This window comes from Gadus macrocephalus, chromosome 16 (genome assembly GCF_031168955.1).
Source record: "Gadus macrocephalus chromosome 16, ASM3116895v1".
NCBI classification, from domain to species: domain Eukaryota; kingdom Metazoa; phylum Chordata; class Actinopteri; order Gadiformes; family Gadidae; genus Gadus; species Gadus macrocephalus.
Window position 1 is genome coordinate 22,412,572 of NC_082397.1, and position 22,081 is coordinate 22,434,652.

Here is a 22,081-nt window from a genome sequence, read left to right on the forward strand (position 1 = left end):
ATTGTTGACTTTACTGTGTAGAAGTGGATTTGTTTGGTTTGGAAGGTTCTTAGTGTGGAAAAGCAACTCTTACTGAGTCTGAAGTTGTATGCATGGGTATGTAGTGTGTGTGTGTGTGTGTGTGTGGGGGGGGGGGGGGGGGGGGATAAATGGCATTGGTTACTATGATATGGATATGGGTAATGGCCCCCCTGGGCCTCTCTCCCCCTCCCCCTTGCCTCTCCCCCCGAACCCCCTCCATAATACCCCCATAGTTTCTTCTCTGTGCTCAGTGGCCTCAGCTGACTTGGCTTTGCGGAGCACGATGGAATGTAATACTGGTGGCTTCACCTCCAGACGTAACACCAGCTCATCAGGCTTCGCTCACCAACCTCTGAGAGAAAAAAAAAACACAGAGACATAAATGTGGGTGCTTTGAGGATTTTTTCTAACCTTTTTCTTAAAATATCTTGTTGTGAAGCTTAGATTCCAATAGGTTCTCCCGTTTTTCAGTTCAGAGCAGATTTTAATGGAGCCTGACAAAACCTTGAGTGCTACGATCATAGAAGCGAGGCAGTGAGATTTTGGACAAAAATGTGACAATTCCAGAATCAATTGTGGCGACTTTAACAGCATCAGCTCACGAACCGATGCCGGGCTACATGCTGATGTGCTCGGTCCTGCATTCTGTGTAGCCCATTGGAACTTGGAAGAGGACTCTAAAGTAATATGTCGGATCTCAGCCAAGTAGCCGTGTACTCTGACTCCAGGGACTTCTACAAGGTGCGTGAGTACGATTGTAGTGGATGTCCTGATGTCCACGGAGAAGCTGCTTCACTGGGCTGAGTCGTAGAACTAGGCTCCATGGTCTTTGGGAATGATACTCTACATGTTCCTCCAAATAAATCCTTTTGAATATATTTTAATACACAATTTATGTCATTTTAGTCATTGGTGAATCCTACCATGTATGTAGGAATTGTATTTTATGCATTTGTATTTGTTTGTGGATGTATCTTTTATTGTTATTTTTTTGTAAATGTAAACAGGACTCCCTTGTTAAAGAGCTTCTAATCTCTAATAGACTTTCTGTTAAAATATGGTAAAATAAATAATATTGCAAAATTGTTCTTAAGAGTCTAGAATGTCTGTTGAATGCAAGATTTGTAATTGTTTATTTGAAGGACATTAACGAAAGGTTTATTTTGTGTTTACCTCAGAATGTGTTCTGCAACCCTGCGTTTGAGCTGGAGGGAGAGCAGGAGAACATTGTGGAGGGGTACAGGACCAGCTCATCCACCCCTGAACCCATCAAACCCCCTGCCTCCTGTGAGTCCGCCATTGAAACCTCCGAGCTAATTTCAAATGTGTTCTGCTTGCAGTGAGGGTAAAGCAGCACCTGTATTCATGCATGTTTTGGCGGGCCAGGCCGGGGCCTGTTGGGTGCCTGTGCAATGCGTCTCAGGAGTCCGGCCGGCAGCTGGGGGGCCCTCCTGGTCTGTGCAGCGGTGTTGTTCCTGGTGGCGGCCATGGGCCTAGCACTGGCTCTCATTCTCACCCGTGAGTTCCCTGCAACACATAGTCTGACTATTATTGTTGTAGCCCTCATCCCCAGATGGCCGTGTCCATTATTTCCTTAACATGTATTTGCTAAATCTGTGCTATTTTAAAGCGCTGACACGAAATATCCCACATCCAAAGAAATGTGGAAAACCCCTTGTTCCCTTTTGCACGCTCTCTCTCTCTCTCTCTCTCTCTCTCTCTCTCTCTCTCTCTCTCTCTCTCTCTCTCTCTCTCTCTCTCTCTCTCTCTCTCTCTCTCTCTCTCTCTTTCTCTCGCTTCCTCTCTCTCTCTCTCTCTCTCTCTCTCTCTCTCTCTCTCTCTCTCTCTCTCTCTCTCTCTATCTCTCTCTCTCTCTCTCCCCCTCTCTCTCTCGCTCTCTCTCTCCTCTCTCTCTCCTCTCTCTCTCTCTCTCTCTCTCTCTCTCTCTCTCTCTCTCTCTCTCTCTCTCTCTCTCTCTCTCTCTCTCTCTCTCTCTCTCTCCCTCTCACCCTCTCTCTCTCTCCCTCTCTCTCTCTCTCTCTCTGCCCTAGAGATGAACAGGCCGGCTGTGGAGGGACCGGCGTCGTCCACCAGTCCCCTGGACCTGCTGAGTGGGGCTGAGGTGTCCCACACCCTGCCCAACCTGACTTGCAACAGTAGTCATAGCGACGGCACCACAACGGCCACGCCACCCTCTCCGACCACGCAGCCCGCGCTCCAAACACGTAAGGCTTCCCCCCAGTCAGAGGCCGAGCACTGCTCCTCTGACGGGGACGCCGACCGTAGGCGGGGGAACCGAGACTGAGGGGAGCGTACGTTACAGAGTCGATGCAGTCGAAAATAGCCCGAATAGTGAAACAATCAGCCCAATCTGGGCTGATTGTTTCACTATTCGGGCTATTTCTGAATGCCTTATGTGGTTTATCTTTTATCCAAAAAGGTATAATGCTAGATTCGTATCAAACACAGCGTTAAAGGTCCCGTGACATGACGGCAGGTGTGGTGTGATTAGCTGTTACCACACCTGGTGGCATGTCATGGGACCTTTAATTGCTGTTTTGGATCGTTTTAAATTAGAGCCAGGGGACATGATAGCCAGCCAGCCAGACAGCCAGTGAAGAGGTTTAATTCATGCGCCAGCTGTTGCGGTCACTCACCGCTGTTGTGGTTAGTGACCTACCACTGATAAGGTCTATCAGTGACCTTATGAGTGACTTATTAGCCCTGTTTTGGTGCGTTGTTCCTCAGTGTTATCTTCAACACGCCTTTCTCTCCCCCTCTCTCATTGCGACAGTGCTCTCACGACTTCCTCAGCCCTTCTCCTTACCGCTGTTTTCTGTACCGCTTTCAGGATGCGGGGGAGTGCTTTCTGACACAGAAGGGAGTTTCAGTTCTCCTAACCACCCGGGCTCGTACCCGCCCGACGTGCTGTGTGTGTGGGTGATCCGGGTGCCCCCCCCGCACGTGGTGCAGGTCCACGTGTCCTCGCTGAGCGTGGAGGGGCCCTCCCCCTGCCTGTTTGACTGGCTGGAGGTGCAGGAGCGGGGGGACCAGGCCGATGTGATCACCAGGTAGTTGGAGGGAGAGCCTGGAGAGCTCCAACCTAGAAGAGACAGACGGAGGACCTTCTGAAATGTGCCTGAAATGAAGGAGACTAGTTGGGAATTAGTTTGAACTGATTTTTTCAACTATGAGAGGATCTGTTGGATGGTGGTCCATTATGACTTAATGGCTAATAAAATTAAAATTAAAATGAACATCAATCTATGGGGAAAGAGCTTTCTCAATATTATTTTGTGAACAGAATGACAATCCGTTTTTAATTTGAAATCATTCAAATTGAAAACAGCCTTCAGAACCACACAATTCTCACCGGTCGGTAAACTCAAATTATTGTTGTCAGCGAGGTGGGTCGATCCAAACGACAATAGCAATACAAACTCCATCAAACTGTATAGACGTAAGGTATTTGATGTTACATTAAATGATCGATAGGGGGCAGCAGAGGCCTATTGCACAACCCGCTGCCAAGCCCATCCTGTTAGGATGTCCCATTGAACTTGCTGTCAGACAGCTGCTGTCCTGTCTGTCCTGTGTAATACATGTGAGCACACCAAAACAAATTCCTATCAACTGTATTTTATATACTGTTGAAATGGCTATAATAAACTTGAACTTGATGGCATCCAATATTTTGTAACAAATACATTTATGCAAATATGTTTAAAGAAGGCTTTTTTGCAGATTTTGCAAAATGTGAATCTGGTGATTTCACCACAATCAGCGCTGGGCCATAGCTGTTGTTTATGACCAATACGAAAGAAAAAAAACGGAAGATCGTTTTTTTTCATTAGATAGAGATGAATTTAGAGTCATCATCTATATCTGTTAGTTAATCACAGATGTATCCGTATAAATAGGCATAAGGAATAAGTTGTTGCAGTCAAAATCTCTATAGTTTTCACGTTACAAAAATGTTCACAGAAAGATCTGTGTTCCATTGTTGACAATTGGAAGGGGTCTTTATTAGTTTTAACATTTCTACTCCTCTTGTCCTCTCCTTCCCCTGTCCTCCCTTCTCTCTCCCCCGCTGTAGGCTCTGTGGTAACGTGGCTCCCCCAACATTCAACACCAACAAAAGCTCAGTCTGGGTGACCTTCCACTCAGACAGCATCATAGCAGGCAGTGGCTTCACCGTACAGTACAGAGCCATACTCCCTGGGCACCGTATGTGTGTGTGTGTGTGTGTGTGTGTGTGTGTGTGTGTGTGTGTGTGTGTGTGTGTGTGTGTGTGTGTGTGTGTGTGTGTGTGTGTGTGTGTGTGTGTGTGTGTGTGCGTGTGTACATGCTTAAGTGTGTGTGTGCGTGCATGTCTGTGTGTGTGTTTGTCTGTGCGTGCACACATTTCAATTTAATTTTGCAAGATATCTAAAATATTTAACATAACATATTTAACATGTTATTATTTCTAAAATAAAAACATAAGTGTGTTTGTGTGTGTGTGCTTGTGTGTGTGTGTGTGTGTGTGTGTGTGCGTGCGTGCGTGCGTGCGTGCGTGCGTGCGTGCGTGCGTGCGTGTGTGCGTGCGTGTGTGTGTGTGTGTGTGTGCGTGTGTGTGTGCGGGTGTCCACATCCTTCTCAGAGAGCTGCTCCAGAGAAGAGTTCATGTGTGACGGCGGCCGCTGTCTGCTCTCAATGTCGTTGTGTGACGGACTGCCCCACTGCCGCGACCAAACTGACGAGGCCAACTGCAGCCATAAGCACAAGGGTGAGGGCGGCTGTAGGTCTCGAACCCAGGAATGTATTTGTTTGATACAAGATATATAAAGCTGTTTTTGAGGTTGTATGGATTATCGGTTACTGTTAATAGGTCTTCAGGATGCTCTCTTGTCAAGATGTTTTTCTAGAATTTTGCTTCAAATTTGCTCTGTTATCTGCAGTTGTAGCGTAGCATAAACGAGGTGGCAATATCTGTTGGTAGCTGAGCTGGGAAGGAATCTCTTGATTCGATTGGATCTGTAGTCCATGTTGAGCGATAATCAAGGGGTATGTGCTCTTTGTTGAACAGAGTGTGGGGGGCAGAAGACGGACCCTCATGGATCCATCGCCAGCCCAAACCACCCCGGGCTTTACCCCCACCAACAGGTGTCCTCCACTGCTCTCTCAGCCTGCTTCAAGTCGTCTCAAGCTCCGTGGCCTTACGGGCTCATATACTGTAGCTGTGTCACCATTGCTCACGTGCTGCCGCTAACACACACATGCACATGTTCTCTGTCTCCTGGTCAGTTGTGCACTTGGCGTATATCTGCGGAGCAGGGTCATGTGATCAGGCTGAGCTTCAGGAACTTCAGCCTGGAGACCCAGGATGTGTGCGAGTTTGATTACGTCGAGGTCCACGACGGTGCAACCGCCGGAGCGGGTCGGGTCCTGGGCAGGTGTGTGTGTGTCCGTGTGTGAGAGTGTGTGCGTGTGTGTATGCATGTGTATATGTGTGTGTGCATGTGCGCTTGTTTGTTTGTGTTTGTGTATGTGCATCCGTGTACGCGTGTTGTGTGTGTGCAAGTGTGTGTGTGTGAGTGTGTGTGTTGTGCTTTGGTCCTCCCTCAGTCCCAATGTTCCCAGGGCTGTGGTTCATACAACAAAAGTCCTGTTTTCAGTCCACGTGTAAAAAGAACTGTTAATCTTCTTATCTGCTCTAGTCTTATGTAACTATTAAGGTTTGGTTCTAATCTAACCTATTTGGTTCGTTTTCTCAAGCTCTTTTGTTGGTTTTGCCAACCGCCGCACCTCAGGTTCTGTGGAACCAGCCTCCCCCCTCACCTGACCTCCTCGGGGCCCGAGATGACCGTGGTGTTCGTGGCAGACGAAGGGGTGGCCGACAGCGGCTTCAACGCCACATATCAGGCCGTGTCCCTGGCAGACAGTCAGTTGGTCCTCACTGGGGCCTCTGTTCATCTCCCCCCACCACCCCGTCCCACTGTGTCTCTCCTCCTTCAGTTCCTCTTCAGATCGTCCCCTCCATCGCTACCACACATTTCAACCTCCTCCTTGTCCCCCGAGCCCTTCATCTGGCCCTTCTTTTCCCTCTCATGCCGTTCAAAATTCCCTCACGGTGTGTTTCGTTTTTCCTCCAATCAGCGACGTGCGGCCCCCAGCAGCTGGCCTGCAGCTCCGGGGAGTGTCTGCACGGGGCCCTGCTGTGTGACGGCTGGAGCGACTGCCCCGACGGAGCCGACGAGCACGGCTGTGGCAACTCCACCTTTCCCTCCTTCAGTGAGTCTGTCCTCATCCACCGCCCATCTCTTTGGTCCTGCGTGTGTGTGTGTGTGTGTGTGGTGTGCGTGTATTAGTGTTAAGATTGACACTGTGTTTGGCAGCTCTTTGTAAAGGGTCAATGACCTGCCAGGGAGAAAGCTTTCAAATCCCCCTGGTCAGCATCAGGTACATACGGCGCATATACCCAAGCATGCCAACAACCGAAACAAGAAGGTGTGTGTGTGTGTGTGTGTGTGTGTGTGTGTGTGTGTGTGTGTGTAATACTGGTTCACCTGCCCTGCCAGCGTCGTCGTGTGAACTCATCGAGGTGGAGATGTGCCAGGGCCTCAGCTACAACCTCACCTCCTTCCCCAACATCTGGCTGTCCATCTCTGACCAGAGGCAGGCGGCCACGCTGCTGCGACAGTACCGGGTGAGCCCCACGTAACCCTATCTTACTAAAGTAGCTCAGGGGGTGGAGCGGGTTGACTTCAGCAAAATCCCCTCTATGTAAACGTCTCTCCTTCTCGTTCTCCTCCGTGCCCCCTCCCCTCCCGGAAGGTGCTGATGGAGCTGGCGTGCTACAAGCCCCTAAGGCGGCTGGTGTGCGGCCTGTTCCTGCCACAGTGCAGCCCCCAGGGCGGCGTGCTCCAGCCCTGCCGCTCCGTCTGCTCAGGGGCCGAGAAGCAGTGCGGCCCGGCCCTGGACCTCATCCCCCTCAGCTGGCCCTTCAACTGCCTCCTGCTGCCCGACTCCCAGGACCCAATGGAGTGTTCCGCGCCGTGACGAAGGGAGGGAAAATAAGCCGTACAGCGACGAGGTTCCTCAAAGAACAACAGATTGATTTCCCCTGGGATTACCATGATTTTCTTTGGCTCTTTCGGAGATCCTGGGAACCCGCAGTCAACACTGTGTTTCTTAGGACCTGGGTATTGCTAAGAAAAAGAGGCAAACAAACCATATTTTGTTCACTGGATAGAGGACATGCAAGGTTAATATTGTTGGCCAGATGACAGCCGATTGCTCAAATGTATGTGTAATATATTTTGAGTAGGACCGGTTTTACCTTTGGTTTCATCTTTGATTTGACATGATTCTGACTGACTGTGCTGAATGAGTTTTCTGAAATTATGTTTATTTGTAAACTACGATTTTTATTGAAATGGTTAGCCGTTAAAAAATGAAAGATTACTGCTACCTTTTAATACAGACAACTGCTTTTCCCACATAGCTTTATTTAATCGACTACTCAACAGTATGCCTAATATGTCATTGTCAGTGATTGACTGTCAAGTCCAGTACACAGGGTAATTCTTCTGCAGGGAAGTGAATCTTAATCAGCCAGTTGATTTGCATTGGAAAGACCTTTTAATAGGGTCCTGCCTCCAACAACACGGAGGAGCTGTTCAATGTGCCATCCATATCAATGGCACTGAAGAGGTCATCTCTGAGTACTTCATAATCACAATGTACATGCTACAAACAGTGGCTGAAAACCAATGACTAATCTTGTGACATTCATGAATGCCATCAATAAAGGGTTATATGATCTTAAAGGAAAATAAATAATAGCTCTGTCGATTTATGTATATTTCCGAGAATTATCTTCCTGAGTGTACTGAAATGTATTTATTTTAAATATAAAGGATATAGTTAAATGTTAAGAATATATAGAACAATTATAAATATATGACACCAAATGCAACGGAACCTTTTCACTGCATTGATGTTCAATTGTCAATGCAACAAACCGCTGCTCCATTAAAGCATCGTTTCACTATGACCTCAAACCAGTAGGCCAGGCTCCTCTCACTCCCCCAACGAGTGCCATTGACCCCCGGCTAGGCGAGCGCAAACTCACATAAACAGGCCGATCGATATCCTTTGCAGTCAAATCAACAACTCGCCGTGAAGATCATTCAATAAACGCCCCTTGGATTTCACATCATGATTCCAAAGTGTTCACGTTGTCAGGAATGCGAGTCAGGTTGCTAGGGCGACGCGATGATTGCCAGGGCGTGGTCGAGGGCGACGGCGGTCAGGCCCCACACGCGGTGCTTGCCGTTGTTGAACACGGGCAGCGTGTAGGCGTACTTGTCGCCGCTCCGGAAGTGTGTGTATCTGCGGTTCGAGGGGTCGACCACGTGGGAGAAGGACAAGGTGAAGATCTCCTCTACCTGCGGATCAATACAAAAGGGGACAGACATTTTTGTGGAGATCTGCTCACGAGATTATTTTGAAACAGTAGTTTGAATGACAACTGGAACCACGCGAGTTTACCTCTTCTGGGTTCGGTTTAAAGGACAGGTCTTCAATGGGGCCCAGGTTAGCCAGCACTGGAGCAACCATCATGCCTGACTTTAGACCAGAGAGATACAAGGTCAGGTTAAAGTCTTTTAATGACTGATGCAAACAACAACAGAGTTACACTGGGTATTCTTATGACAAGATGCCGGCAATTACCGACACGGCATAGAGTTCTAGAAAGATAAAAAAATACTTGAATGTTAATGTATATAAAAATAAGTATACTAGAAAAAAAGTATATCTAAAAGTATATTACAGGTTTAGTCATAATATAACATATCAAATAAGCTAATTACAATTGTATACAAAATATCATTTTGAGATCGAAATATTTTAAAAAATGGTTATACGCTATGAAGTTATGAAGTAGAATATCAATTATAGAATTATTTTGGTTAATCATGTTATACGTTAAAAAGGTTTCCAACCAGATCATGAAAAATATTAGAAGATTGGCTTTGAAAACCGGCAGGCATGCTGTTTCAGCTCATGACGATATTTATACTGAATTTTTGCGTTGATTTCTATTTTACCATCAATGTTACTAGGCCAGGCGCCATTCCAACATGTACCTGTTTGTGATAACCTCTGAGGTGTATGGAAGTCTGACCACCAGGTAGCCTTATTTACTTACTGTTTCCCTGAGTGGCTTCAGAAGGCCCCACACCTTCTCTGTTGCCACGGTAACGCCAAGCTCCTCCCGGGCCTCTCTCAGGGCCGTGTCCACCACGTCTTTGTCTGATGGATCGTTCTTGCCACCTGCAAAGCTACACAACCAACGGGCATGACAGGGTGAGGCTGCTTGAACAGACACACACACACAAACAAACAGTGATCTAACTTCACACAGACAACCCAAATCTATCAATGGTATGGGAGATAAAAAAAAAAAAATTATCAATGGATAAAAATCGAAATAGATAGATGTCTCTATTCATCTTTATATAGGTTTTTCTATATAGATTGTCCGATAATTGCCCAGGGGTCCAATGCATTGTCGTTCATGGTGCTGATACGACCATTACACGGTATCGCCTGATGGTACGTTTTGAATCTCGTATCGTGATTTATTTTCATTTCTCAAAACACATTGCCTGAGGCAAATGACACACAGGCAAGGCACCTACCTGACATCTCCCTTATTTCTTTTCAACTTGCTGGAGCGTAGAGTGAAGAGGAAGGCCGGCTCGCCTTGCACGGAGCACAGGGTCACCAGGATGGACGCCCATCTCCCCTGGCTCTTTCCGTGGGCCTGAGCCAGCCCTCGCCCTGCCTCGTATAGCTTCAGGTTGCGGCCCAGGCTGCCACGGCACCTCTGCTCGTTCTCCGGGGACAGGCAGTGGCCCAGGGCGGCGGCCTGGCGGGGGCAGGCCTGGTGAAAGCCTCTGCTCTGGTTCCACAGGGCGGGGCGACAGAGAGCCGCAACAGCTGGTCTTTGTGCTGCGGAGCCTATCATTTGAGGCGGAAATATGCCACCCTGGTTATGACCGGGGGTGACACATACCGGTGGTTGGCTAATGCTCTGCAGCCTGTCCTGTAGTGGAAGAGGCTTCGTGTGGTTTGCCGGGTCACCATTTGTACTGGGACGTTTGGAGGTTTGTGTTGGATAGTTGAACGTGGAGCCCTGCCCGCGCTCCGGCCTTATTGGATGCTGTGCGAGCGGAGAAGGCTGGGGATGGACGGACAGAGCAGCTCTGATTTTGAGATTTTGGTGTGACGCAGCCTTCAGAAGATAATGTCCACAGCCGTAGCTTGGTGGTGCAGGAGCTGAAACAGAGGGGGATGTCGCCTTGGAGAATGAGACATCTCCTGCTGTTACTGCTATTTCTTTTTTCTGTGAGGAGTTGAGAGTCTTGAAGCCTGTAGATGCACACCACTTGCTGCACATGTTCCCAGGCGGAGCCATTGGAGAAGCACTGTATAAGGAGTCTCTCACGCCAACCAGCAAGGCCCTCATATGGCAGGACCCCATCTGAGGACCTTTCAACATTCTGAAACGTAACAAAACATATTATGGAGTATTAAATACTGTAACACTTGATACATTTGAGTTTCTTACTTTTTTACTTTTTGAAGAAGATCGATTTTGTGGAATGAAACTTTCACACCGTTCACTAATATTCCTATTTATAGTATTGACTTTAAAAACCCTACATTTTGAATCAATAAAGTATCATGGCGCACAGTGTGCAGGGTCTGAAATTTCATGACCAAGCTTAGATTAATATTCAACATGTTTGATTCACTAGACTGAAAAAGCAGGTTTCTCCATACACAGTATATAACATGTCTTCACCAGACTCTTTAAAACAGGTCCTAAACAGACTGTATAAAACATGTCCTTACCAGACTGTATAAAACATGCCCTCACCAGACTGTATAAAACATGTTCTCACATACGCCCAATCCCAATGTCCGGACTCACGGACTTTGATGTGCGTACTCGCGAAATTATTAAGGCTTTAGGGCTGTCCCAATGTCGAATTCCAAAGGGCGTGAGGGTTTGAGTCCACACTTATCTAGCCCTTTCCGTGGCCCAATCCCAAAGTGAGCCCTGAGGACTAAGGACTCACAGACTTTATTGATCTCAGGTGCTAAGTGAGCGAGTGTGTAAGGCCACATGGGCTGAGATAGGTATATGGGATTGGGACAGCACTTAACGAGAGCACATGTTACCTTGGCAACGTTTAAAGACAAAGATGTTGCTGACACTTGCCGGTTTGGGAATTCTCATTTTTAGTTTATTTTTTGTTATTTTGTAAATGCAATTAAAACAATCGGCTACACAGCAATTAATTGATATTAGAAAATATAATTTTTACTTTTTTTCGGGGGTAATTCGCTTAGGTGAAGCCTGCACTGATGTGGACTAACGGAAAGGGCTCGATAAGTGTGGACTCAAACCCTCACGCCCTTTGGAATTTGACTTTGAGACAGCCCTAAACCCTAATTTCGCGAGAACGCGCAATAAAGTCTGTGAGTCCGGACATTGGAATTGGGCCCGTTAGCCTGCAGCATGGTCTGCCCCACCAGTGCAGACTTCACCTAAGCGAATTACCCACAGTTTAAGCGTTTTGACGTTTACCGCGGAGACCATAGGGAAATCCGGAAATTAGGAAGGTAAACAACAGACGACGCTACTGTCAATGTGCGACCGGATGGGAATTGGGTGGGCATTTTTTAGACGGATCATTTGGATCAGCTCAACAACAAGAGCTCTTCATATTGTAGCGACCCTGGGACAATTAAATAGTTTGTGTGTTATGTGTTGCATTGTATTTCATTGTCCGTTATGCCAGTTGTTCTATGTGCATGTATTGTAATGTTCTTATTGTCAATCAGGGTGGGGGCCTGCACGCGAGTGAGACCGTGTTGCCGGGGTAACGGGGGGTTTGTTTGTGTGTCGGTTTTTCTGCGGTTGTTTACATTGTTACGGGTTTTTCAGTGACCTGGTTTTGGTTGATTAAAAACTACGATCAATTACTAATGACTCGACATGATTATGTCACCGGCGAGGTCGTTACATTGGTGTCAGAAGTGAAACTATTTTATTTTTATTTATTTTTTCTCGGTCCTGCTGTGCTCGGCGAGTAGGCTGAAGTTGCGATCGCCGTTAGCTCTGTTTTTGTTGTGGCTTGTTCTCTGCAACAATAATGCTTCCTGCGGACTGTCGGGTGAAGATAGAGATGGACGACTACGGCGAGGGGGCATGTGGAGAAGCCTCGGAGTCTCTGGTGAGGGGTAGAACCAAACGGGAAACGGCCGCCGTGGAAAAAGATGATTTTTCACGCATAGTTCGCAGCGCCGACTGCCCGTGGCCACCACAAGACGGCGACAGACACGGCGGCGCCTTTCTTACATCAAGCCCGGTGTCCATCAAGACGCCTAGATACACCGGTAAGGCTGACTGGGAAGCTTTCCACGCGCAATTTGAACTTTTAGCCGATGCTGCCGGATGGTCAGTGAAGGTCAAAGCGCTGCAGCTTGCGATGTGTCTGGCGGACGACGCATTGTCTTGTTTGTTGCTGCTTAGCCCAGAGGACAGGGGGGACTATGTTGCCCTAGTGGGGGCACTAAGGAGGCATTTTGGACTATGTGTTAAGCCGGGGCTAATGCGCTCAGAACTCTGTAATAGGCGCAGGAAGCCTGGGGAGACGCTGCGGGCACTGGCCAACGATATCGAGAGCCTGTCTCGGCGAGCATACGCCCACATGCCGCCAGCCGTGCAGAGCGAACTCGCTCGGGATCAGTTTCTCCAGGCCCTTTCCCCTACAGAACTACGCATTCAGACCCAGCTAGCCCACCCGCAGACTTTGCAAGAGGCCTTGGAGATGGCCATAGAGAGGGAGCTGGTGTGGGCTGGAGCAATCGACGGTCATCCTGCTCCTCAGCCGATGGTGGGATCGGCGAGGGAGAGGAGTGAGGACTCACAGAAGCCAGCCTGGGTGGACGAGCTCACTGAACTCGTCCGCGCTGTCTCTATGCAGGCGGACCGCCGCCCCCCGTCTCGTCGAGAGCAGAGGGTCTGCTGGGGCTGCGGGCAGCCTGGCCACCTTGTCAGAGAGTGCCCTACAACTGTGAGAGCCCAGGGAAACGGGTCAGGGTCCGCGTAATTGGGGAGACGCGAGGCCCTGCCCCCTTACCCCCGCCGTCTTCGTCTGGAGGAGCCCATCATCACAGCCGGGGGGGCGGAGCTCCACCCCCCCCAGAAGCAGACGACAACATCCCGGAGCCTGTCGTGGTGGGGCGGACCTGGGCGGGGGACTTTTGTCATGTTCCTGTCACTGTTGAGGGGGTGGCCTGTTTGGCTTTAGTCGATACGGGGTCTACTGTGACCCTGGTTAGGCCAGACATTTTGCCGACCTGGACGGTACTCCAACCTACAACCGTGCAGCTCCGCACAGTCACGGGGGAGAGGGCTCCCATGAAAGGGAAGGGGTTATTGTCCATCTGCGTAGGGGGAAAGACTGTCCTCCACCCAGTGTGGGTAGCAGCTGTGCAGGACCCCTGTATCCTAGGGTTGGACTTCCTGCGGTGCACTGGCTGCCAGCTGGACCTTGAGAGGGGGGCGATTGGCTTCCAAGGAGGGCCCACAGTCTATATGGCCCCGCCAAACACCTCCTACATCCACCCCCCACCGACAACAGCTCAGATGGAACAGTCACACGTCACCGGCCCCCTTCACCCCCTTGCAAAGACCTTCCACCCACCCTGTCTTCCCGATCCCTGTCCATTGTCTCAGTCCTCCTCCTGCAACCCTTCCCCCTCCGTCCCACCCCCTTGTGTCAATGTTTCGGCTCCTACAGACTACTCCCTTGCCACCCCAGCACCCCACCCCATGAGCCTGGGCCCCTTCCCCTGCCCTGCCCAGCTTCCTCAGACAGGTGAGGAGACTGTGCTGTCGACTGTGCGGGCAATTTGGCAGGGGCACTGTGATGGACTAGACCCTCAACAGCAGGAGCAGCTGTGGCTACTACTGGCAGAGTTTAAGGACAGCTTTGCCTTGAACGAGAGCGATGTGGGTCAGACGCACCTGGTGCAGCATGAGATCGACACTGGGGATGCCAGGCCCATCAGAATGCGCCCGCGTCGCCTGCCCTTGGCCCGCCAGGAGGCTGCGGACCAGGCGCTGTGGGAGATGCAGCAGGCAGGCCTCATAGAGCCCTCAGATAGTCCCTGGGCAGCAGCCGTGGTGATGGTGCCTAAGAAGGGGGGTAAGTGGAGATTCTGTGTCGACTACAGGCCACTTAACGCAGTGACGAAGAAGGACTCCTACCCCATCCCACGCATTGATGAGGCCTTAGATGTCGTAGCTGGGTCGTCCTGGTTCTCCTCACTCGATCTCCGCTCTGGCTACTTCCAGTGCCCTCTCGCCCCTGACGCCAGACCCAAGACTGCATTCTGCACTAGCAGAGGACTGTGGCAGTTTCGGGTCCTCCCTTTCGGCCTCTGCAATGCACCTGCGACCTTCGAGAGGCTGATGGACAGAGTGCTCGCCGGCATCCCCCGGCAGCAGTGTATCGTCTACCTGGATGATATACTGGCACACGGGGGCTCCTTCGAGACAGCACTTGCCTCGCTGCGTCAGGTTCTGGAGAGAGTAGCTGCGGCGGGCTTGAAGCTCCATCCTGATAAGTGCCATTTCCTGAGGAGAGAGGTAACTTTCCTTGGGCACAGGGTGGGGGAAGAAGGCATTAGCACCATGGAGGACAAAGTGCAAGCTGTCCAGGACTGGCCCACCCCCACTGACACCAGACAGCTGAAAAGCTTCCTCGGACTGGCGTCTTACTACAGACGCTTTGTGAGGGGCTTCTCCTGTGTGGCCGCTCCCCTGTTCCGCCTGCTACAGAAGGACAGGGAGTTTGTGTGGGCAGAGGATTGCCAGTCTGCTTTCGAGACACTCAAGGGAGCTCTCACCAAAGCCCCGGTGCTCTCCCCTCCTGACCCTGCCCTGCCCTTCATCCTGGACACGGACGCTAGTAACGTTGGCAATGGCGCCGTGCTGGCACAGGAGGGGCCGGAAGGGGAGCGGGTGGTGGCGTATTACAGCAGGACATTTAACAAAGCTGAACGCCGCTACTGCGTCACTCGCCGCGAGCTGCTGGCCATCGTTAGAGCTGTACGCCACTTCAAATATTACCTCTGTGGCCGTCACTTCACTGTAAGGACCGACCACTCCGCGCTCCAGTGGCTCATGTCTTTCAAGGAGCCAGAAGGGCAGGTCGCACGGTGGATCGAGGAGCTGCAGTCCTACAGCTTCAGTGTGGTGCACAGGGCAGGGGTACGCCATGCTAATGCAGACGCCCTCTCCCGACGCCCCTGCAGTCAGGATGGCTGCCGCAACTGTGAAAGGAGGGAGAGCCGTGAGAAGGAGCTGTGCAGCCAGGAGGAGGGATGTTCTGCGGTGGAGGTGGCGTCCCCAGTCTGCTGTGAGCTCCGGGAGGTCGACACCGCAGGATGGAGACGGCAGCAGGAGGAGGACGCAGACCTTCGACCAGTGCTCCAGTGGTTGGACCAACAGCGGCGGCCCCCATGGGAAGAAGTGTCCGTTCTCTCCCTGGTCACCAAGGGACTGTGGGCTAAGTTCGAGGCCCTGCGACTGTGGGATGGCGTGCTTCAGCGGGCCTGGAAGGAACCCGCCACCGGAGAGGTGAGGTGGCAGGTGGTGGTGCCTCACTCTCTGCGTGGGGAAGTGCTTCAAGCGGTCCATGGTGCCATGGGCTCAGGTCACTTTGGGGTGACAAAGACCCTGCGTCGCCTCCGCCTTGGCTTCTACTGGGGGCAGCACAAGAGGGACGTCGAGGACTTCTGTCGCCGCTGTGATGGCTGCACAGCCCGCAAAGGCCCCACGGAAAGGTCCCATGCCCAGCTACAGCAGTTCCCTGTGGGGTTCCCTATGGAGAGGGTTGGGGTGGATGTGGTGGGCCCGCTACCCTGCACAGAGAGGGGGAACAAGTATGTCCTCACGGCCATGGACTATTTTACCAAGTGGCCGGAGGCGTACGCTCTGCCTGACCAGGGGGCGGAGACCATAGCGGACGCTTTGGTCGGGGGGATGATTAGCCGTTTTGGGGCAGCGGAGTCCATCCACAGTGACCAGGGGAGAAATTTTGAATCCCGTGTCTTTGCGGCTTTATGTAGCAGGCTGGACATGCAGAAGACCCGTACTACCCCCCTGCACCCACAGAGTGACGGCTTGGTGGAGCGATTTCATCGCTGTATGGAGCAGCAGCTGGCCATTGTCTCGGCTGAGCATCAGCGGGATTGGGACAATCATCTGCCTCTGGTGCTCATGGCATACAGGTCAGCTGTCCAGGAGTCGACGTCCTGCACACCTGCTCTGCTGATGTTGGGCAGGGAGCTTCGCACCCCAGCTGACCTGGCGTTTGGCCGGCCGCCCGATTCTCCCCCTGTTCCTCCCGGCCCAGAGTATGCCAGGAGACTCCAGGACCGCCTTGAGACGGCTCACTCCTTCGCCAGGGGACAGCTGCTGAGGGCAGGGGTGAGGCAGAAAAGGAACTATGATGTGCGTTCTCGTGGCAGGCACTTTGAGGCTGGGGAGCTGGTCTGGACCTACAGCCCGCAAAGAAAGAAGGGAAGATGCCCAAAGCTCGATAGCGAGTGGATCGGGCCATGCAGGGTCCTTGAGAGGATGGGGGAGGTGGTGTACAGGGTCCAGCTACCACCTCGGGGAAGGAGGGTGGCTCTCCACAGAGACCGGTTGGCCCCTTATCGAGGCACCGCCACCCCTCAACCTGCTCCAGCGAGCCCTGCAGCTCCCCGCACCGGTGCGAATGGGCCCCGGACACGCACACCTCAGTGTTCTGGCCCTGGGTCCTCACCTAACCCTATCCTTGTCTCCCCTCCCTGTCGATCACCACAGTCAGCAACTTGGCCCCCAGCCCCGCCCCTCCCTTTCCCCCTGCCCGCCCCCGGGCCTGACACTCGTGGGCCCCTCTTGCCCCCAGGCGCTTCTCCCCAGCCCCCCGTGGCCCCAACGCGGCCTCGTAGGGAGAGGAGAGCGCCGGGTCGCTTCCGGGACTTTGTTTGTTCCCTCGAGGATGAGGAACTTTGAAGGGGGGAGGCAATGTAGCGACCCTGGGACAATTAAATAGTTTGTGTGTTATGTGTTGCATTGTATTTCATTGTCCGTTATGCCAGTTGTTCTATGTGCATGTATTGTAATGTTCTTATTGTCAATCAGGGTGGGGGCCTGCACGCGAGTGAGACCGTGTTGCCGGGGTAACGGGGGGTTTGTTTGTGTGTCGGTTTTTCTGCGGTTGTTTACATTGTTACGGGTTTTTCAGTGACCTGGTTTTGGTTGATTAAAAACTACGATCAATTACTAATGACTCGACATGATTATGTCACCGGCGAGGTCGTTACAATATTACTAATTATACCTTTTATAATTCAGCCAAATGTAGCCCGTTTTGAATTATGATTAGTATGTGTAGGCCAATAATCACCTAATTCAATACATCCTTTATACTGAAGTATTCAAAAGTATAAATATATTTTCTAATATCAATAAATTGCTTTGGCCGATTGTTTTCATTGCATTTACAAAAAAAAAAAGAGAATTCCCAAACCGGCAAGTGTCAGCAGCATCTTTGTCATTGAACGTTGCCAAGGTAACATGTGCTCTCGTGAAAAGCTGTCCCAGTCCAATATATACCTATCTGAGCCCATGTGGCCTCACGCACTCACTCACTTAGCACCTAAGATCAAAGTCCGTGAGTCCTTAGTCCTCGGGGCTCACTTGGAGATTGGGCCATTGAATGTATTAAACAGGTTTCCACCCTAAACTGTATAAAACATGTCCTCCCCATAGACTGTATAAAACAGGTGTCCACCCTAGACTGTATAAAACAGGTTTCCACCCTAGACTGTATAAATAAGTTCCCAGTAGGATCGTCACCTGCTGGTGGGGCGAGAGATGTTGTTACCAAGTGGCCTGGTGAGTAGCGGAGCTAGTATGTTCAGCCTTCAGGATCACAACGTTACAAGTGTTGAAGTAGTCAGTTAACATGAGCTTCTTTACACTTGGAAACAGTCATGCAAACAAGCAGGACACTCGGAGCACGTCAATAAATCCAACATAGCATGTGGACATATTGGCTTGCTAACAGGTCAGTGAGCAAGGTTAGCCTCATTGGCTGTGCAACAGTGAATCAGAATAGAACAAATGTATAAACAAACGTTTCTTTATGAAACTGTCCACTTTGCAGCTATTCTACCAGCTAGTTAACGCTAACCAGAGTGCAGGTTAACATCTAGCTGTCCCACAGGCTACTGAAGTAACACTATGTAGTAGCAGGACACTATTAGCACACAATAAATGATATGTGCTATTCCTAAACTAGCAGCCACCATAGTATATTTATGCATCCCGAATACCGAAAGACGGTTGACGTCATAAAAAATGAATAATAAGTCAGGCTCACCTTGAAATGTGTGGTCGCACAACACGGAGAGTTTGCGCGCACGCAGGAGTGAGCTGCCGCGTTCAAGATAACTCGGGAGTTTGATCTCCGAAATTCCGACTTCCAACGTCATTGCCTTTACGCAGTAAGTTAACTCGGGGGGGCAAAACATATGGATGCCCGTTGGTAGTTTGGCACGTTATAGCTCATTGCTGGATGAAAATATATCTATATATATCTATATATTTGGCAGCCAGCAACTTATGCTTATTTTGGAAACATAGGAAGAGAGAGATCATGTTTTTCGTGTTCCGAGTCTACTTGAACGCAAGGTCCATTTCCAGCCTTTAGCGGCCTCATAAGATTGATAACTTCCTTTTTGTCTTTGGAGATGAAAAACAAGTCTGGCTTCTTCAGATTCCTTCTCATTTTCATGAGTGATGTGATTATGATTATGATTCCGTGATGTTATTTAATACAATCAAACGAAAAGTAGAGTAGTATATATTTGTGTATCTTCTTTATCTGTCCATATATCACGTGACTGTAATGAATCGTGTGTTAACGAAGACGGTCGATACACCTTGACCTCACCAGTCTTGAAGATTGGTGAAATTTTTGGAATACTCATGGAAGCTCCTTGTTCCACTTGTTTTTCCAGCCCCACCCAGTTCTTACATGTGCCTTAACCTTAGCAGGTGATGCATGTGAAGTGGTGTTTCAGCTAGTCTCTCTCTCTCTCTCTCTCTCTCTCTCTCTCTCTCTCTCTCTCTCTCTCTCTCTCTCTCTCTCTCTCTCTCTCTCTCTCTCTCTCTGTGTGTGGTGTATGCCTGTGACTAGACTATTCTTACCCACATTCAGGAGGTCTTACTCTGAAAGCACTGACTTCACCATGGCCTCTGCCTGGGCTGAAGAGGAAACCTTTGTCTGCTCAGTCTGCCTGGAGACCATGAAGGACCCTGCCACCCTACCATGTGGCCACTCGTACTGCCTGCGTTGCATTCAAGGTCACTGGGACCGGGAGAAGAACAAAAACTGCTGCAGCTGCCCTCAGTGCAGACAGGTCTTCAACCCGCGCCCCTCGCTGTCCCGCAGCACCTTGCTGGTGGAGGCTATGGAGAAGCTCCGAGTCAGCTTCAAGCAGAGAAACCCCCTTCCTCCACCACTGCCGTCAATCCACAACTACCTGGAGACTGTCCGACCAGGTACAGGAGCTCCAGGGGTGGCCCCGGGGAGACAGGGGGGGCTTTATCCTCAGCTTCCCTTTCCGTTGGCTCCCACAATCTGTCCTCGGCACCAACGGCCTCTGGACCTGTACTGTCGAGAGGACGGGGAGTACGTCTGTGAGGAGTGTGCTCAGTGTGGACATGTGGGTCATTGTGTACTCGCACCGGAGGCAGAGAGGAGAGCGAAGCAGGTACACCCTATAACAAGGCAGATGTCATGCTGTATGGCGTGGATGGCATTGTCTTTTAACTTGTTTTCTGCATATAATAGTGTAAGTAGCCCAAAATAAACTAATCATTCCTTAGTTAGAGAGGCCTTGTTTTGCCCTGTGAAGGTGAGTATGAAACACCTGTCGAAAAAGTGGCAAAGGAAGCTTGTATGTTTGATATCATTTGTTTTTGTGATCAGTCTTTGTTTTGCGACGGATATTTTGTATTTTCTTTTTGATATTTACTTGAATTAACTTTGGTATCTGTGTGTGTTTCTACAGAAGGAGCTAGTTCAGATGCAGGCTGCTGTTCAAATTGGATTACAGGATACTAAGGAAGACTTGAAGGAGATGTCACTGGCTGCACTGCAACACAAAGTAAGCTAGTTTTGGTTTGGTTTCTGCACGACCACCGGTCAGCTAATAACCTCCAAAGCATCTACATTTCTTCATCACTTCCTTGTGTCCTTCTGGGATTTCCATGGTTTCACCTTTTATCGTTAACCCTTCCCCCTTCTTGTTGGTCTCTCTAACTTATGTTTACAGGCCTCTGTCCAGGCTCTGCAGAAAGAGAGCGCGCATCTAATTTTGGAGCTGAGAAAGGGCTTGGAGCTGATGGGGACCCAGGTGGATGAGCTCCTGGTTTCCCACGAGGCCTCCCTGGGCAGCCGGGCTGAGGGCCACATCCACAGGCTGGAGCAGCAAGCGGCACAGCTTTACTGGAGAAGTCAGGAGATCGACAAACTGGTGGACATGCAGGACAACGTTGGCTTTTTAAAGGTCTGGCAAGAGCAATCAAACGGCGTACTCTGAGGCCATGCATCAACGTCACCCCTTCGATGTCTATAGGATATCAATATGTTTGTATATCTTGTGCTTACACTTACATTTAGGGCATTTGGCAGATGCTTTTATCCAAAGCGACTCACAATAACTACATTTGTCAGGAGAAGGTGAAACAACAATATATCGCTGTGTATATATATCGCTGTCGGTACAGTAAGGACGTTCATAGAACCAAGGGAAAAGCACTAACAATTGCTCGGTTAACCCATTCCCTTTACACAACAAAGATCGTTAGGATAACATGCTACATAACTAAGTACTGAAACTAAGTACAACATACAATAATTACATACATTAAGTGCAAAGACGTACAACATAAAATAAGTAGAAGGGGTGGGAGGAGGTGGCTATGCAGAGTCTAGGTGAACTCTGAACAGGTGAGTCTTGAGTCTTTTGCGGAAGCAAGCTGGTGAGCAACTCTGCGGTCCTGACATTGGCAGGGAGAACGTTCCACCACTGCGGTGCCAAAACATAGAGGAGCTGTGCCTAATCTTGTCATTACCACATCGTGTACAGCAATGCAGTGTGTGCACATGAATTAATTATGTGTTTTGTTTTTCTTTATTTTACAGAACTTCCATCAAATTGAGCCCTTGGTGGAAGCCGAGAGGAAAGAGTGTGCCCTGGCCCAGCAACGTGAGGCCCTAGATGGAATCCACGCTGCCTTGTCAGAACTTCAGAACTCTGTACAGGACCTTTCCAAGGAAAGCCTGGCTAAGATCTTTAGACTGGGTCTGTACCACGGTTCTGTTCTTTGTTTTCCTTTGGGGGGGGGGGGGTTGTTTAATATATATATATATATAACAAAAACAGGAATGTTGGAAGGTCATTGGGTGGTATCGTGGAGAGGATTGTAACACATTCTTCTCATCGTTAGTGAATGATACCACTCCTGCACAATTGGCTGATGGGGAAATGGACACGGAAGGCGAAGCCACTGATGACATGAGCGAAGCTGCCCAAGTAAACACGGGTAATTCAGCATTAAACCATCGTTAAAATGTATATTGTGAAGGTGTTAAACAGCAGTAAAGATAAATCCAAGTATCTCACTGATATTCCCATGGTCATTTGCATTCAGAAAAGACAAGTAAGCTGCATGCAAGAGGTTTGATAAAAAAGAAAGGAGGCCTAGTGACAATTGACAGTTTTCCTTCTAACGTCTGGAAAGACATCTTTTGATCTTCTCCCTCACTCCCCCACTTTGGGTGTCCAGTGTGGGTAAATGAATGACCTTCTCTTAGTATATGAACAGAGTTGCTTTATTCTATGGTTATTCTACGATACACTT

General features: G+C 49.8%; 3 protein-coding genes across 6 annotated transcripts in view; 2 read left to right on the plus strand and 1 right to left on the minus strand.

Moving 5' to 3' along the window:
- Positions 1-271: 271 nt before the first annotated feature.
- On the plus strand, positions 272-7,861 carry mfrp (membrane frizzled-related protein). Its single transcript, XM_060075373.1, has 13 exons — positions 272-762; positions 1,200-1,308; positions 1,408-1,539; positions 2,073-2,246; positions 2,873-3,092; positions 4,118-4,248; positions 4,664-4,789; positions 5,090-5,166; positions 5,308-5,456; positions 5,814-5,944; positions 6,160-6,294; positions 6,582-6,709; positions 6,838-7,861. Exons 1-13 carry the CDS (start codon positions 709-711, stop codon positions 7,060-7,062), a joined length of 1,791 nt encoding a protein of 596 aa, XP_059931356.1. The 5' UTR covers positions 272-708; the 3' UTR covers positions 7,063-7,861.
- On the minus strand, positions 7,492-18,647 carry nudt8 (nudix (nucleoside diphosphate linked moiety X)-type motif 8). The gene is made up of 5 exons (XM_060075374.1): positions 18,531-18,647; positions 9,711-10,574; positions 9,218-9,350; positions 8,557-8,634; positions 7,492-8,453 (listed from the first exon to the last, which is right to left on the minus strand). Exons 2-5 carry the CDS (start codon positions 10,571-10,573, stop codon positions 8,268-8,270), a joined length of 1,260 nt encoding a protein of 419 aa, XP_059931357.1. The 5' UTR covers position 10,574; positions 18,531-18,647; the 3' UTR covers positions 7,492-8,267.
- ftr86 (finTRIM family, member 86) overlaps positions 17,972-22,081 on the plus strand; it is a 5,858-nt gene continuing 1,748 nt past the window's right edge. Inside the window, exons 1-6 of one of the 4 annotated variants that reach the window (XM_060075371.1) lie at positions 17,972-18,043; positions 19,371-19,926; positions 20,227-20,322; positions 20,491-20,724; positions 21,363-21,522; positions 21,668-21,763. In XM_060075371.1, coding sequence (XP_059931354.1) covers positions 19,402-19,926; positions 20,227-20,322; positions 20,491-20,724; positions 21,363-21,522; positions 21,668-21,763 — 1,111 coding nt within the window. In that variant the 5' untranslated portion in view covers positions 17,972-18,043; positions 19,371-19,401. Of the gene's footprint in view, positions 18,044-18,519; positions 18,655-18,865; positions 19,927-20,226; positions 20,323-20,490; positions 20,725-21,362; positions 21,523-21,667; positions 21,764-22,081 lie in introns of those variants that run through there. The other 3 variants (XM_060075372.1, XM_060075369.1, XM_060075370.1) reach the window with 3 other exon arrangements.